We start from the raw sequence: 16991 nt of genomic DNA on the forward strand, positions 1-16991 counted from the left end.
TCTAAAAAAAGTTAGTTCAAAACGATAAAAACTGTAAAACTTAATCGTGTACATTGATATTTTTTCTTTATTTTAAAAGCACATGTTGAAAATCCATCATAAAACTTCTTATTAGTAATGAAATAAAAGATTCCATTATAAATTGATTATATGCAATTATGGGCTTAAGCGTTTTGTAGCAAACTAAACAATTTTGAAACCAGTTTTGATTCGACCACATTTAACATTCGGGAAAAGGGTGGAATAAAGTCGCATCATACATATTCAAACCAAATTCTTATAAATGAGAAAATAAAGAGAATTTTACAGGAAGCAAGTTGACGGAGGTTTAAGAGGAAATAGGTAATTGAAATCCTTCCCTTAAACTTACTTTTGGGTAATTGGGTTTCAAAATTCATGGTTCCATTGTAAAATCACTGTATCTGTCCATCTAGCATTCCAATACCATGAAACCACTACACGACTTAGATGAACTCCATTTGGGTATTTGATATTATGAGACGTGAAGAATCAATCCCCTTGACTCCCATGTCCTTGCGCTAATCTACTAATGAGAGTCGGAAGAGATTTTTCTCAGTTGCACAACCACCTACGTTGGCAGTGGGGTGGGACGGCGGTGGTTAATTTCGACAACTACAATGGAACCCAAATCGGGTAGAAGTAGATCAACGAAATCAGAATGAGATGGTCGAGAAAGGAAGCGAGAGTACCAACTTGCTCCCAATCTGAAAAACCACATAAGCTCCAACACGATAGACTCTCTTTGTTAGCCTCCTATAATAAGTTAAGTGACTAAATACACATGTTAATATCGAATTTATGTCCCTAGAATGCAAAAGAAATAATTAAAGGACCTTTTAAAACAAAAACCGATATTTGATTGGGACTATAATGATATTAACTCTTATTTTAAAAACACATGTCGAAAATCTATCATAAAACTTTTTATTAATAATGAAATAAAAGATTCCACTATAAACTTATACAACATATCTTTATCCTTTATTTTTAAAAGTCAATTTTTTATGAAATAAAAGTTTAAAATTTAGGTTTATCCTCGTTCAATTCATATCCAACCCAAAGCTCCCATCATGTTCGACAAAAAATGGGACACACATTACACAGCCCACCTCGTAATTATGTCCAAATCTAAGGGCAAAAATCAATCAGCTAAATATTTAAATTGACATTATACGAATGATAGAAAATCAGACGCACAAATACAGCGAAAGCTTAAAACACATCCGTAGACGATCGCCTCTCTCTTTCTCTCTCTCGTTCCCAATTAGCCTTTGTGGCTCTCTCTTTCTCTCTCATCCTCTTCGCTTCTCCATCTACTCTCTCTCTTTCGTTGATCCATCGACCTACTGTAAGTCTTTTGATCTCAATTCATCTATTGATTGATGTTTTATTGGATCTTTGTTGTTTTTTCGTTTTTTCTTGTTTTGATTGAAAGATCCCTAATTTTTCTATTTGTATGACCGTCTTATTAATCGTTCGTTTTTTTGTTGTAGTTTAATGTTTTCGATTGTAATATATGCTTATGTTACGATGAGTTGACATAGATGCTATATCTAGGTATCTTTTGCAGCTTTATAATAGTTTATTCGATGAAAAATTAGTTGTGGATTTAGGCATGTTCAAAATATTTGATTTATTAGAGTTCTCCGATTTGATTTAGTTTTTGGTGGATGTTACTTAGTGATTCTTCGGTCAATTGAATAATTTTCATCGAATCAGTGGTAGATTTACCGATGAATAGGGTTTTATGGATTTGATTTAGGTTAATAGCTAGCGAGTATTCTCCTTTGTGTTGTATCCCTATTTTTCCAATATTTTGTGTTTAGTTTTGTTTTTGCCTTTAATGATTTTTTAAAAATCTCAATCAATGTGAAGGCAATATATGCAGTTGGCAGCTGAATAGAATAAAATATCTCTCTCTGTGCTGAAACTTTTGTTGACTGAGCAATTTTGGGGATCAAGTGTTGTCTGGATGTAGGCTTAATGATAACCAAGAGAAACTTGTATTCTTCAAAGATGCATGTGTGCTTATATTCTGAATACAACAGTTATTTAGTTTATGTTTGTGCTCAGATTACTGAGCAGATTCTCTTCATCTAAAAAGTAAATCTGCATATTGTTCCCATGCATGTTCATTACCTCATGTCCTGTTAAAATTGGGTCTTATGTTATTTACACTTCTTTTTGTACTAAGTTGTATGTGTTTCTTGTTAAGGCAACCATGAGTGATGAAGGAGAAAAGACTTGCCCACTTTGTGCTGAAGAGATGGATTTGACAGATCAGCAGCTGAGGCCTTGCAAATGTGGCTATGATGTATGGTTCAAATTCTTTCTAAATGCTATCTATTGCACAAGTTACCTTTTTTTTTGGCTTAAATTGTCAGACCAACTTATTTTAAGAACTCTCCATGCAATTGATTGCTCATGTGAAAGCTAGTAACTGTTTACATGACTTGTTAGTAACATTAATGAAGCATCATATTGCAGATTTGTGTTTGGTGTTGGCACCACATTATGGATATGGCTGAGAAGGATGATACAGAAGGGAGGTGCCCAGCATGTCGCACCCCTTATAACAAGGAAAAAATAGTTGGGACAGCATCAAAGTGTGAAAGGTTTGGTGCTTGACATATGTTACACTAAAAGTTGTTGAATTTTATTTATTTTACTCATTATCTTGGACTTCTTTGTTTTACTAGATTGGTATCTGAAATGAGTGTGGAAAAGAAACAAAAGTCACTGAAGGGAAAAACCAAAACTTCTGAAGGTAGAAAGCAGCTTAGTAGTGTGAGGGTTATTCAAAGGAACCTTGTCTACATTGTGGGACTACCTCTTAATTTAGCAGATGAAGATGTATTTCTCTATCTCTTTCTCTCTTACTAATTGCTCTTTCTTACTTTCCTATTACAAAGTCAACATTGACTTACTCTTCTTGAGTTTTAACCCTAATTCCATGTTCTACAATGCAGCTTCTGCAGCGAAAAGAATATTTTGGTCAGTATGGGAAGGTGCTGAAGGTTTCTATATCTCGGACAGCAGCTGGTTCCATTCAACATTTTGCAAACAATACTTGTAGTGTGTAAGTTCAATTCTTTATACTCACATGAACATTGTAATAAGTTGATATGTTTCATTATTTGGAAATGTGTCTATTAACATCTTAGTTACCATTAGTTACTGAAGGCACGATTCAGGTATCATGCTAATACTGTGAGATTAGATTTTCCATCTTTCTTCACATATTGCATGTTTTCCCCAATTCATGACTAACTTCTGTATCTATCATATTTATATTTATAATTTTCAGATATATTACTTACTCAAAGGAGGATGAAGCTGTTCGAAGCATACAATCAGTACATGGGTTTGTTTTGGAGGGTAGACCTTTGAGGTTAGAACCCAATAACATGACCTGAAAAGTGAATTTTTTCTTCTTCTTTGTTTATTATTTTAGTTATTAAACTGGAATTTTGTTGCAGAGCCTGTTTTGGGACCACAAAGTATTGTCATGCATGGCTGAGAAACATGGTATGATATGCAAATGAGTTGATTTTTATTACTTTAATGCTTTACACTTTTTTTTTTTTTTTTTTTTTTTTTTTTTTTTTTTTTTCACTTTTTAGCTGTATTTTGATTGAGAGCAATTTAATTTTGTTGTTACAGCCTTGCACCAATCCTGATTGCTTGTATTTGCATGAGTTTGGATCACAAGAGGATAGCTTCACTAAAGATGAAATAATATCAGAATATACAAGGTATATTGTGCAAATGCATAGGTTTTGGATCAGTCTCTAGACTCATATGGCCTTTTATGTTAGTTGAAGTAAATATTTATTGCCCCTAAATTAACTTATTTTTAAAGGGGTAGAGTTCAGCAAGTTACTGGTATTACAAATGATATACAAAGGCGATCAGGGAATTTTTTACCACCTGCAGCAGATGATTACTCTAATAACACCACTTCTTCATGGGCAAAACCTATTAGTAAAACTCCTACAAATGTAAGATACTCCATGTCAACCTTTTTCTTATTTTGCAGAAATCTATCTATGGACTTTGACTTTGACTTATTCTCACAAACAGGATACAACCAACAGCATGAAAGTTTCCCCACCAAATAGCAGTTCTGGGAGATCTGTAGCTCTTCCTGCAGCAGCCTCATGGTATGTATATCTTTTGTAAGAACCAAATTCTAAATCTTTTGGATATTATTATCTACTGATTCATGTTGCTTACTTACTTACACAGGGGAACACATGCTTCAAATAGCCAACCTCTTGCTGCAAATGCAGTGAGTTCTAATGGAACTTTAAAGCAAAAGGTGGACACCTGTACTTCTACTACTACTACTGCTACACTATCATTTTCAACAGCAGTAGTGAGCCCCTCATCACATTCCAATGGGATACTAAAGAATCACAGTGAAGAAAGTAAGCTGCAACATCATCATCCGGAATCTGCTACCTCAACCATAAACAGTCATCTTTGTACAGCCGCACCAAATGATAAAAACGATTCAATGCAATCTTCCGAAACTGCCCCTGACAAGGACAAGGATGTTGTTTCTGATGAAGAAGGAATCCAGAAGTTATCATCACTCAGCATTGGTAGGAATCATGGATTAGGATTACAACCATGTGAAGATGAAAAACTTGTACAAGTACAACCTTTCACTTCAAATAAACCAAAGAAAGGCACCAATACCAATACCAATACCAATCCCAATCCCAATCCCAATCCCACCATGGATAATAAAAGACAAGTGTTTTGTTTAGAACCAGAACCAGAACCAGATTTTCAGAATAATGTAGAAGAAGAAGAAGAAGAAGAAGAAGAAGAAGAAGTTGCAGTTAGTGAAGCAGAAGCAGAAGTGGATTTGTTATCTTTTAATGATCAGAGGCTGAGGGATCCAGAAGTTGTTACACATACAAGCTATATACAGAATGTCCCTCAATCATCCCATGTGAATCAGACTTGTTATTCCCCATTTGGGAATCAAAACCTTGATAGAGGAGGTTCCCTTTTGAATACCATAAATATGCCAGTAGCCAATGGGCATTCTTCCAATGGAGATGTCAATTCCTTTTTTGAAGGGTCTAATGGACATTCTTATATTAATAAGCAAATTGGAATGTTTGATGATACTACAGCAAAGAGGGACCACCATATTAGTAGTAATAATAATAATAATGGATCAATAGATTTAGGAGAAAACAGTATAATATCTAATATTCTGTCAATGGACTTTGACCCTTGGGACGAGTCATTAACTTCACCTCAGAACTTGGCTAAATTATTAGGCAACAACAGTGATAAACAAGAAAGATCTGTCTCTTCAAGGAAAACACAAAATTGCAATCAGTCAAGATTCTCATTTGCAAGAGAGGAGGATCAAGGATCCAATTTCAATTTTACACAAAGTTTTAATGATTTTGGGCAAAATCTCAATCATCAGAACATGAACATGAACATGAAGCGTGATTTTGTCAGCAACACAGATGAGAATGGTTTCTCTGCTTTTAATTTTGAGGAATCTGACAATCGTAGTGCTGGCAATTATTCTTCCAATAAGATTTCAGGTATAATGTCTCTAGACTCTAATCACTCTTATCATGTATGATTGATTCCCTCTGCTTATAATATATGTTTTTTTTTTGTGTGGGAAAAATCAAATTGCAGTTTCAAGATCTCAAATCTCTGCACCTCCTGGATTTATGGGGCCCAGCAGAGCACCACCTCCAGGGTTCACCTCTAATGAGAGGATAGAACAGACATATGATAACTTATCTGGTATGTTACCATATTCTTTTGTCTTTCTCCTGTACATATATATTTTATATATATTTATTTTTATTGCAGGGAATCATATGTTTGAGAGTGGTTCTATAATGAGAAAAATGCATCAGCATCAGCATCAAGCAGCAGCGGCTCCTGTATATAACGGTGGTGAGCTTGAGTTGATGGATCCTGCAATTTTAGCTATTGGTGGTAGTAGAGTTGACATGATGAGATCATCATCAAACTTCCCTTCACAACAACATGCTGTTGCTTCTTCTTATGAAAACGATAACAGGCTTAGACTTTTAATGCAAAGCCAAAGATCTTCTTTCACACACCAAACTCAAAACCAAAACCAGAGATTTAGTGAGCTAGGCCTAGGAGGAGATGGTTATGGAGTTCCTTCAAGAATTCTAGAACAGAACAACAACCGATCCAGCTATCAGCAGGGTGGATTCCAACAGCCGAGGATATCTAATGGGCATTGGGATGGATGGAATGAAGTTGGGAATGGGAATGGGAATGATATTGCAATGGCGGAGCTTCTGAGGAACGAGAGATTGGGATTCAACAAGTATTATTCTTCTGGTTATGGTTATGAAGATACAAAGTTCCGGATGCCAAGTTCGGGTGATCTGTATAACAACAGAACATTTGGGATTTAATTAAGGAGAGGAGGAGATGTGACTTGACTTGACTGACTTGCTTGCTTAATGTGGAATTCCAGATGGAATGGATTGTGTTATTGTTGAAAGATTGAAAAACCTTCTGAAACAGGGCTTCCAGAAAACCACCAGGTAGCTAGCTCACTCTCATTTATTCTCTAATTCTTTGATTTCTTTCTATTAATAATTATATGTTTGTATGTTTGGGTTATTTGTTATAGGGTTATACCAAGTAATGAGAATGAGAGGAGGACCCTGTTCCAGAAGAAGAAGAAGAACAAGTCTCAAGTGGAGAGAGGATATGGATATGGTGTGTACATAATAAGCATCAACCAACTAAGCCCAGTGAGTGTGATTGATTTGATTTGATTTGATTTGTCCAGAAAAATAGTAATTATATAATGTTGGTGCCTCAAGATAAAAGCAACTTAATTAATATGCATTTGCAGCAAGCAGTATGAATGATGTTATTATTATGGTCTTGTTTTCTTATAATCTATCTAACCATATCATATACAAGTTGTTGGTTTCACCCTACTTTTCAACTACTCTTTTTTGACTTTTCATTATTTATATACATGGATTTGCTTTACCTTTGTACTGACGTAACCTTTCTCATACATGCAATGACGCAAATGCAAGGCGGAAAAATAAACCCAATTTCTTTTTTGTTTTTGTTTTCACGTGGCAAACTCTCAGTAGACTTGTCCATAGCTTACTGTTCACAGAGAGTGATCACTGGCACTGCTATCTACATTTTTGAAGTTAGCTTCAAAATTTTCTATGTTGTAAGAACGAAAAGCTTTGTATTGATTTCTCAAGTAGCTGGGGCAAAAGTGTGAGATGATATATAGTTTAAATTCGTAAAATTTTTGAATATACTAATCAATATTCTTTTGTTCCTCATTTTCTTTCTATTAACCATCCATTCTTATGTGTATATAAACTCTATGAAAAAAGTCAACTTATTAACACTTTACACTTTAGGTTCTATAATTGTCAAAGAAAACCCCTGATGACATATCGCACCCATCCTTTCTCTTTTAATATACAAACTACATCTTCTCTTTCTCTTCTCCATCCTGCTGGAGCACTACCACCGCTAGAAAAATCTCGTTGGAGCCGCCCCTATCTGTCGGATCACCTTCATGTCATCTGTCGGGCAAAAAATATACCACACCCCTCCTGCCTCTCTCTAAACACAACCACCATTTTAAACAAACTGATCTTCTTCATCTACACCGGATGAAGCCGCCAATGGAGCAACCATTGTCAGAGAAGACAAAGAAACATATCTGAATTGAATCTGCCATCTCTCTCCCCCTCATAAATCGGAAAACGGATACATATAGGGTTCTGGTAGCCTAAAATCCCCAGCCTATCAGTGATGGGGTGCTAGGATTAAAATTTTCTAGGTTCAGCTTTGACTCTCATAGATTTGGAAACCTTAGATCGACTTTGTCGGGAAAGAAATAGTGAGATGATTATATCAACGTCCACTCTAATCTAGGAATCCTAACCCTTGAACTAGAAAACCCTAGCCAACGTAGGTTCTGACGACGTTAGGGTTTAGTAGTGAAGGAAGCTCTGGTGAAGGTGGAGACATAAGGTGGTGGTTTGGTGAAAGGGGCGCAGTGCATGAAAGATGGTGATGGTTCGACGGATAAGGATATATGTTTGACAATGAACTTTTGAGAGTTTTTAGTTTTTAGTTTTTAAGGAAAAACTTCAATTAAAAACAAGAAACTTCGCGGAAAATACGAACTATAAACTTCTATTTTAAACAAAAAACTTTTAATCAAAAAACTATTTCAAATAGTTTTTGAGAGTTTTTAGCTTTTATGTTGCTCTTTTGTCAAAGAACAAGGAAACCACCATTGAAGTACTTGATTATATGAACCACGGTGAATCTAGGGTTGACAAAGAGTTTGATAAAATGAATCTATTATAATAAATGAAGGTTTTTTTTGCCACATGTCCTCTTCTCCTTCATTTGGACACATGACATTTTTTAACATTTTTAAATTTTCTATTTTCCACTTGTCATTTTATTGTATTTTTCATTTTATTAAATTAAAATTTCACATTTAATATGTTAGATAATATATATGTAAAGTATTTATTACAAATGGTTTATATATGTAATGTATCTAATACATTAAAGCCTCTTTAATTTTAATAATTCAAAACATCCCTCATTTTTCTTATAAATTCAAAATTTTCAAATTGTTAAAATTTTTTATATATATATTTTAAATAAACCCATGTAATACATGGGTCTCACACCTAGTTCACTAATATTACAACATAAGCTACCTTGCTCGTCAAGCGGTTCACTAAATTTTGTACTAAAGAAAAACTTACCTAGATCACGTCAAACAAAGTTTGAAGCTAATTAGTCCTTCAAGAATGACAAACATAAATTTAAAGTTGCTTCCAATACAAGTATAAGAAAGTGGACACTTTGTTTGATCTTAAACATACGATATAAACAATTACCATAAATAGACGCGGAGGTGCACAAAACATACCCTAGAGTCTAATTGGTCTTGGGCCTTTACTCAATGTACAATGACCGATATGACTTCTTCTAGTAAAAATAATTTTATATATTTTCTACTCATTTAAACAATAGTATATCTTTTATTTGATTATAAAGTACAAAAAAAATATAAAAAACATTTTTAAAAATCTTAGGCTATTTTCATCATCTCCATCTTGAATGTTATTGGTTTTGTCTTCACTTTTATCTTAATCGGTATGGGCATTGATAAACCTTGTATGACTTCTTCTAGTATATCATTATCGACATTGTTAATCTCACATTCAAGTTGAAGAAATTCCCAAATGGGCCTTGTCTATCCACTACATAGGTAGTTTGAGGACACGAAACTTCATCTTTGAAATTACGAAATATAAAAGTCAGGAACAAGAAATTTGCCAAAAATATTAGAAAACTTTTTCAAGTTGTATTGAAATCAACTCAACAAATGTGCACATACTAGAGGGGAAAATTATAAAAAACGTGCCAAATATAGCCTCAAACAGTAATATAGTCGTTAAGATAAAAAATTAAAAAAAAAACGCTACAAACCAAACCAAGCCTTAACTGGGATTTTTAATTTAAACGGTCCTTGCGTTACCTGGGCCAAATCTAAGCCCATTTCGGTTCAATGAGCCCAATGTGCGCCTAAGCAAAAGAATTTGATTACATTTGTAGTGGCTGTTCATCGCAACTTTTGACCATCAATTTGTTCCACCAACTAATTTCAAGGATCTTATATCCATAATATATTAAAAACCAAATAGATATAAAGATGTCGACTATTATATTTTTGTAGTTCTATATTTAAACACATATAGATTATCAATTATATTTTTATTACCGATTTAATATATTAGTTTTATTTAACTTTATAGACTACTCGGCATAAACATAAGTCATTATTAACAATTATCAAAATATTTAAACCTTTAGCAAACTTTGATTATAAATCTATGATTGGTCTTATGGCTTGGTACGAACGTTCTTGCTACGTGCAAGAGCTAGTATGAGTGAGCACAATTTTTTGGAAAATAGGCAACTCTTGCATGTCTTGTTTGACAAGTGTTTACATTTATTGTAACAAATTTATGAAATGCATATTTAATGTTTTGGAGAATAAACAATTCTTTCATGTCATTAAACGAAAGCTTACACGTGTGTGGTGTTTCTATGACGATTTTTTTTGGGATTTGGTAACATTCAACTAAATTGGATTTCTTGTAACTTGTAATAGTCTAGTTTAAGGTTTTAGTTGTTACACCTTGATTCCACCCACTTATATTAAGTTAAGATTGGGTTGTTAGAATAAGGCTAAAATCAAAATTATATTATATTTTTCTCAATTCTTTCTTGATTTAATTTATTTCCTCACCTCTAGACTCCATATTGTTGTGACTAATGACAAAGGTAAACAAGACATCTCATAAAAGTGAAAGGTTAGAAAAGCATTAGGGGTGAAATGTGGTCTTTTTGTTAGTTATTGGAGCTATGTGAAATTTGGAGAAAAATCAAGTTGAAGGATAAATAAAGTCATAAAACATTAATTAGGATGTGGGCAATGTCCATTAAAGACAAGGGACCCCTACCCTTTGGCGTGGCAAAACCCTCTCCAAGGAAGTATCAACTTGACCATAATTGCATTAAACACCTTTTTTTACAAATGTGCATTGGCCAATAAGATACCACCAATTGGGTCAAAAGAAGCATATTACTTGTCTTCTTGTTCTTACCCACTTTACCATAGACAATGCACCCATATTCTCCACCGATGTTATGAGAATACTTCCTATAAGGGCATTATATTTTATGTTGTTTTTAATCAAAATAAGGAAATATATTGGAGCTAAAATTAACTAAAAAGAGAAACAAAATGCATAGAATGTACCACACCTACACCACTATCGTGGTGATGATAAAGTAGGAAAACAATGAGCATTTTGGTTCACTTTTTTATAAATAGTTTGTGTGTAAGTTATTTTGTCATGTTTTTAGTCCCTTAAATAGATGTCGTTAGTGAATGAAAGAGGTAAGTGGGTCCCACCCCTTGTAGCGATAGCGATTTCTTAGAATTGTAAGTACATATCTTCAATTTGAAGTTTGACTATTATGCATACATTGGGAATTTCTTTTGCAAGTTGCTATTGAAACTTTGGTATTTGGTACTAAAGTTTGCTAGAAACCTTGGTACTTAAATGCCCAGGTCCTGAAAGCAACTACTCAATATTGTTGTCATCCGATGTATAAATGTCATTGGTGATGTTTATCAATTAATATTAAATTGATGGTATATAGAGATAAATATCTCAGTAATTTGTACGCTTAATACAAATTATTAACCAAAGGTTGTTTGGGTACAATTTTGTAATTGCCGTGGCTTAGTTTTATGTAGTAGTTGATAGTTATCTTTTATTATTATTAATTACATGTTATTTATTATTATTAATTAGTTTCATAAGTTTATAAGCAGGTTGGTCATCAAGCTATTGAATTATGGTTGATTTTGGAAACCTAAATATATGTATAGATCATTAGGGTTAAACATTATTGTAGGTAGAGGGAGGGGGTGTTATTAAAGCCTTGTGACTTTGGGAGAGCGTACATATTGAATTGTAGGAATTTTGTTTGATTGTTTTATTAGTTTTCATGAGCAATAAAAGAACTTCCTATTTGATTTATTTGGTTCGAACATAACCGATTACAAATCGACGGCATTGAAGATACTGATCTTCGAAGGCAAAGTTTCTTATAGTTGGACTTATCGTGTTGAAAGGTTCTTTAAAATACAATGGGTGGTGTTCCGTGAATAATTGAGGGTTACAATTTTATGTATAGAGCAAGGTGGTGATTTTAGGGGGTCGTACGAAAAATAAAAATGAACCCTTAAATATAACTGGTTATATATAAGCAAATTTTGTTAAAACAACAATAACTCTATAAATGTTATAAAAACAATCAAAACAAAAACATAATAATATGATATATAATCTTAAATATTTATGAACCGTGAGACTTTCCTATTATTTTTAGAAGCAAAGTTAGTCACCAACTTTTCATAATGAACATTCTCAAATATATCGTTCTTAATAGCTATCATTATCAACCCATAAATATTTCTTGTAACATTGTGGATCATAATAGGACTTTAACAACTTCCGTTTTGATCTCCACCGCATCCCGTATTATTAACAATAATATCACCATTGTTTTGATTATAAGAAGAAACTTGAGGTTTTTTTTAGATAAAACTATCAAGAATCATACTTTAAAACTTTTCAAAATTTTCATCTCTTTTTTAATTTTTGTACATTTTCACTAACTAAGTGTAGATGCTTAGGACATCTCCAACCCACCCCCAAAATTTATTTTTCCCCTATTATCCTTCAACCTCACCCCATTTCCATCTCTATTTTTTGGAGATATAAATAATATTTTCTTATATTTACTATTCATATCTTCAAAAATAGAGTTGAAGTTTCGGTTGCCAATGTTAGTCTCTCTCATTTTTATTTTATACATTTGTAGTTTATTTTTATCTACTAATTATAACTAAATGTAATATTTAATATCTGTAATATCATGTTATATACTAATTTATATTAATTAATCATAAACATAGATTTTAATATTTATTTACTGAATTCATATAAAAAATTAAATATATACTAAAGACTTGAAACACGGTAACATAATTTATAAAACATAGTAATCAAATATGATCGTGATTTTTATATATTTATTATAAAAACTAATTTAAATTTAATAATTATTTATAATAAAGTAATAACTAATTTAAATTTATTATATATAAACATTTTATGTATCATAATATAATTTGTAATATTTTTGTAATGAAACATTATAATATATATTTGTTAAAATCTAATTAGTAGAATGATGTATTTGACAATATATAAGTAATAAAAATGATTTTGGTGTAAAAAATAAGGTAGAAAATGAAATAGGATCGGAGATGAAACATTATTTATCCTATTTTTTTACTCCATTTGGGGGGGGGGGGGGGATGAAGATGGGTTGGAGATGGTTTTAGGATGCATGCTTTCTGAAAAACTATATATGATATAACATTAACAACATTGTGAAAATCGTAAACAATTTTTAATTTTAAGCCTAATTTTTGTTAAAGAGTTTTTGCAAATTTTAAAGCGTTATCTCTTGGAAATAGAATAAAACATGGGTTTTTGCTTTCGAATTACCGGATTACCGATTTGTGGACACTAGACACTAGAATGAATCATACATAAAATGGGCCCCCCTTTACGATATGGGTCATGTGTGGTTGCCCACCCCGCACACCCTGAAAGACACCCATGGTATAGAGGAATCAACATTGTTATGCTATTGCTGAAGTGGGGTCAGGCACCATTTTGGTCTTAGGAATGGTTGAAGAGACGTTTGTTGGATCAATTTTGGTCATCAAATGAAAACTTTTATGCAACATCTTGTTTTTGAGTCTAGAAGTTTTTGGATTTTGATAAAAAAAGATCAAAATTTTGAAAATTTCTAATTAAATAATCTAATAAATTCTAAAATGATAAATAAAATATTTTGAAAGGAAAATATCAAACAAAATGACTCATATGTTTATTTTTGGATTTAAATGACTAAAAGCGAAAGAAATTGTTAGAAAATTTGACCATCATAGTTAGGTTATAGGGACTTAAATAAAATAAATTTTAGTTTTTAAGAGTTTGATGGAGTTAAATTGAAGATAAGAGATAGATTTGGTGAATATTCATGGCCTTTTTGCTAAAAGCATGTAAGGAGCGACCATAATTGCCAATTATCCAAAGATAAGAACATTAAAGCCTTTCCTTCTTCTTTCCCGTTCAATGGTGAACCATTGAATATTCATGGCCTTTTTGCTAAAGCATGTAAGGAGCGACCTAGTTATGATCCATTGAAATGTAATAAACATGGTTTTAAAGCAAGTTTAAACTCAAATAAGGATTTGGGTTGATAAATGAATCATATAAGGTTAATCTAAAACGTTATGAGAGCTAGGACAAGGGTCGAAGTGTTCAAAAGTGATAAAGGTAGGTGGGTACTTGCACATGATCTAGGAAGGATAACTAAGCATTTCTTATTAGGAGTGTGGATACCTTTCCTGTCACAACATGTTTTAAAGACATGAAGGAAACATATCCCATAAGAACTCTGTGGTTAAGGGTGCTTAGGTGGGAGGATAGGTGACCCCCTAAGAAGTTTTCTTGTTGGGTGGCCCAAAGTGGACAATATTATGATACGTTTTGAAGGGTCATTACAAATAAGAGCAACTCCTAACGATCAACTGTAAGTGTAACGTCCCAAAAATAAGACCCAAAATTTCATTTTTCAAATAAATAAACATTATCCCAAAATATCAACATAATTCTAAAAAAGATCAAATATATCAAGACATCACACATTATCAGAGTTATCACGAAAATGCGGAACTATATTGTGTGTGCATTGCAATCACCCCGAGTTTTTCCCTTTTGCACTAGAAGTACTTGAAACATAAACTGAAAACCGTAAACACGAAGCTTAGTGAGTTTCCCCAAATACCACATACCACACTTATCAAACATATAATGGGCCCCGCCCGATGAGTATAATGGGCCCCTACCCACTTGCATAACGGGTCCCGCCCACTGAGTCTAACGGGCCCCGCCCGCCAAGTATAATGGCCCCCGTCCAACATACAAACATACAAGTAAAACAAGTAATGACATACATATTACCCATTGGGCCCCGACCACTAAGCATACATACACATGCAAGAGTCACACATACATCTAGCACCCTAGCATATCAAATCATGGGTCGGCATTGGTGCCTTCGACCCGCTAAATACAATGAGGACGACTCACCTCGAACTGCTGAATCAAACTGATAAATCTCTGGTTGTTGGTCCGACAAATCCATGAGTTATCAATACAAATAACATCCAATTAATAATTGGATTCCAATCCATATCCTTCAGTCTAAATTAGGGTAAAAATACCATTTTACCGTTTACCTAGCTTGGCCCAAGACTAAGGTCCAACCAACCACCTTAGAAGGCCCAATTCCAAAAGGGTCACCCCAAAGCCCAAATATGGTCCAATTTTCCAAATTGGGTTTAAGTTCCTTTGTGGGCCTTCATTCAAGTGAAGCCAAAATATAAACATTAGCCTAACTAAAACTCGATGGCCCAACAAGGCCCTAACCACCTAAGTCCAAACATGGCCCAAAACTGAGAGCCCAAGAGTCCGAAGCCTATTTGTTGAGTACGCAGGGCGTACTCAGTTTGTACGCTTAATGTACTCACTTTGGGGCTTGCACATGCATCGTACCTACTTGTACCCCCAACGTACTCCCCCAGCTTGGCCAACTTCCATTATTTAGCTCTTAATCGATTAAGACTTCACCCAACCCTTAGATCTGACTTCTCGCCATATACGCCCAACGTCCGCTTGGGTACACCTAGCATACACATGCAACCCATATTTCTCATTTAAGTGTCAAAGGACCACTTTACAAACAATTTTATATAAAGGGATCAAAGATGTAAATTACCTAGATAATGAATGTTTCATAGTGCTTCACTCTAGCACTTCGAATTTTCTTTGATGTGACCTAGTATAATTATCACTAAGTCTTAGTTTAATATTCCTTATAACTAATGGTAGTATAGATTCCTCAATAATCCCAATTTCTAATGATCTATAGTTGATAAGGGACAACCTGGTAGGATTATATCAAAGGTAGAGTCAGTTTGGTATACAATGTATACTATTTGAAATCTCACTTTAAACACCTCATTAAATCCAACTTAGACATCATCCCTGTAAGTAGATCAATATGTAATATGACTTTGGATTTACTCACATATCTTATTTATAAATTCAAAACAACAACTATGAATTTAAATATAAATTACACTAAGATAATATAGAGTATAATTTAACTTATAGAGATTACGTAGACAAAAGTCCGGAAATTACACTTACAGTCACAGAGCTTCTACTCGAAGGCTAATACTTTTTGGGCACTCAGGGATCGCATGTCTTCGCCAAAATACTAAGAACTAAGGTAAAATGGCTATAATTAGAAGAATATCGTGAGAGAAAGCTTGTAGGAGGGGTGAGATATGAGAAGCTTATATGGATGCGTGTATTTATAGGCGAAAAAAGGTATGTGTGCCACACACTTTGTCGGGGCACGTCGCGCAAATGGTTGGGGTGCTGACATGTTGTTCTCTGAGTGGTGCCACATGTCAAGCATCTAGTGGAGTGACAGTGTGCGTCGTGCATCTTGTATATATGTGCGGCTGCGCTTAGATTTTTCTATTTTCTTAAATAATTCATAACTTCTTCATACGAGCTCCGTTTTTTATGAGTTTTATATCCTTGCTTAGCTATCGACAAGATCTATAACTTTCATTTAGACTCCGTCGGCTGATTTTGGTTTTATTTTTCAAGTTATTTTTTTAACAGGCTTAGACTGTTAAAGTCCATTAAACATTCATAACTCTCTCGTCCGACGTCCGTTTTTTATTATCTTTATATTCTTGGGTTTCTATTAACGAGATCTTCGATTATCGTTTAGATTGTTTTGGCTAACAATCAACCGATATAGAATTCGCTTTCTGTGCTAACACAGTTATGCTGAAATATTACAAAAGTCATAATTTTCTTATATGAAGTCAAATTATGATGTTCTCTATATGCATGCTCCCGGTTTTACAATCACTACAACTTTCGTTTAGATTACTTAGGTTAATAAGCGACCTATCCTTGACTTACTATTTATGACACGTGATGTCATATCGGGTTGAACGTGAAGCTTCAAAAAAGCATAACTTCTTCAGACGAAGTCAGATTTCAAGTTCTTTATATGCACAATATCCTTATCATATATACTATAACTTTCCTTAAAATTATTTATCCTAAATAATATTCTATCAAAGATCGTTTTTTCATTTATTATATTTTAATCGA

The 16991-nt window shown here is 33.5% G+C and overlaps 1 protein-coding gene across 2 annotated transcripts; it reads left to right on the forward strand.

Annotated features, from left to right (window-relative positions):
* The first annotated feature begins 1201 nt into the window (after nt 1-1201).
* LOC111882575 (uncharacterized) lies at nt 1202-6983 on the forward strand. 2 transcript variants are annotated; one of them, XM_042898006.2, is made up of 14 exons: nt 1202-1369; nt 2237-2335; nt 2509-2636; nt 2721-2874; nt 2991-3100; nt 3329-3412; nt 3501-3549; nt 3685-3776; nt 3890-4022; nt 4105-4184; nt 4270-5600; nt 5701-5811; nt 5881-6596; nt 6686-6983. In XM_042898006.2, the coding sequence occupies exons 2-13, from the start codon at nt 2243-2245 to the stop codon at nt 6462-6464; spliced, it is 2949 nt and encodes a 982-aa protein (XP_042753940.1). In that variant the 5' UTR covers nt 1202-1369; nt 2237-2242; the 3' UTR covers nt 6465-6596; nt 6686-6983. The 2 variants fall into 2 exon arrangements, with proteins under 2 accessions (XP_042753940.1, XP_023734709.1); XM_023878941.3 differs by having other exon boundaries at nt 1203-1369; nt 3884-4022.
* The last annotated feature ends 10008 nt before the right edge of the window (nt 6984-16991 follow it).

Source organism: Lactuca sativa, chromosome 9 (genome assembly GCF_002870075.4).
Source record: "Lactuca sativa cultivar Salinas chromosome 9, Lsat_Salinas_v11, whole genome shotgun sequence".
Taxonomy (NCBI): Eukaryota; Viridiplantae; Streptophyta; class Magnoliopsida; order Asterales; family Asteraceae; genus Lactuca; species Lactuca sativa.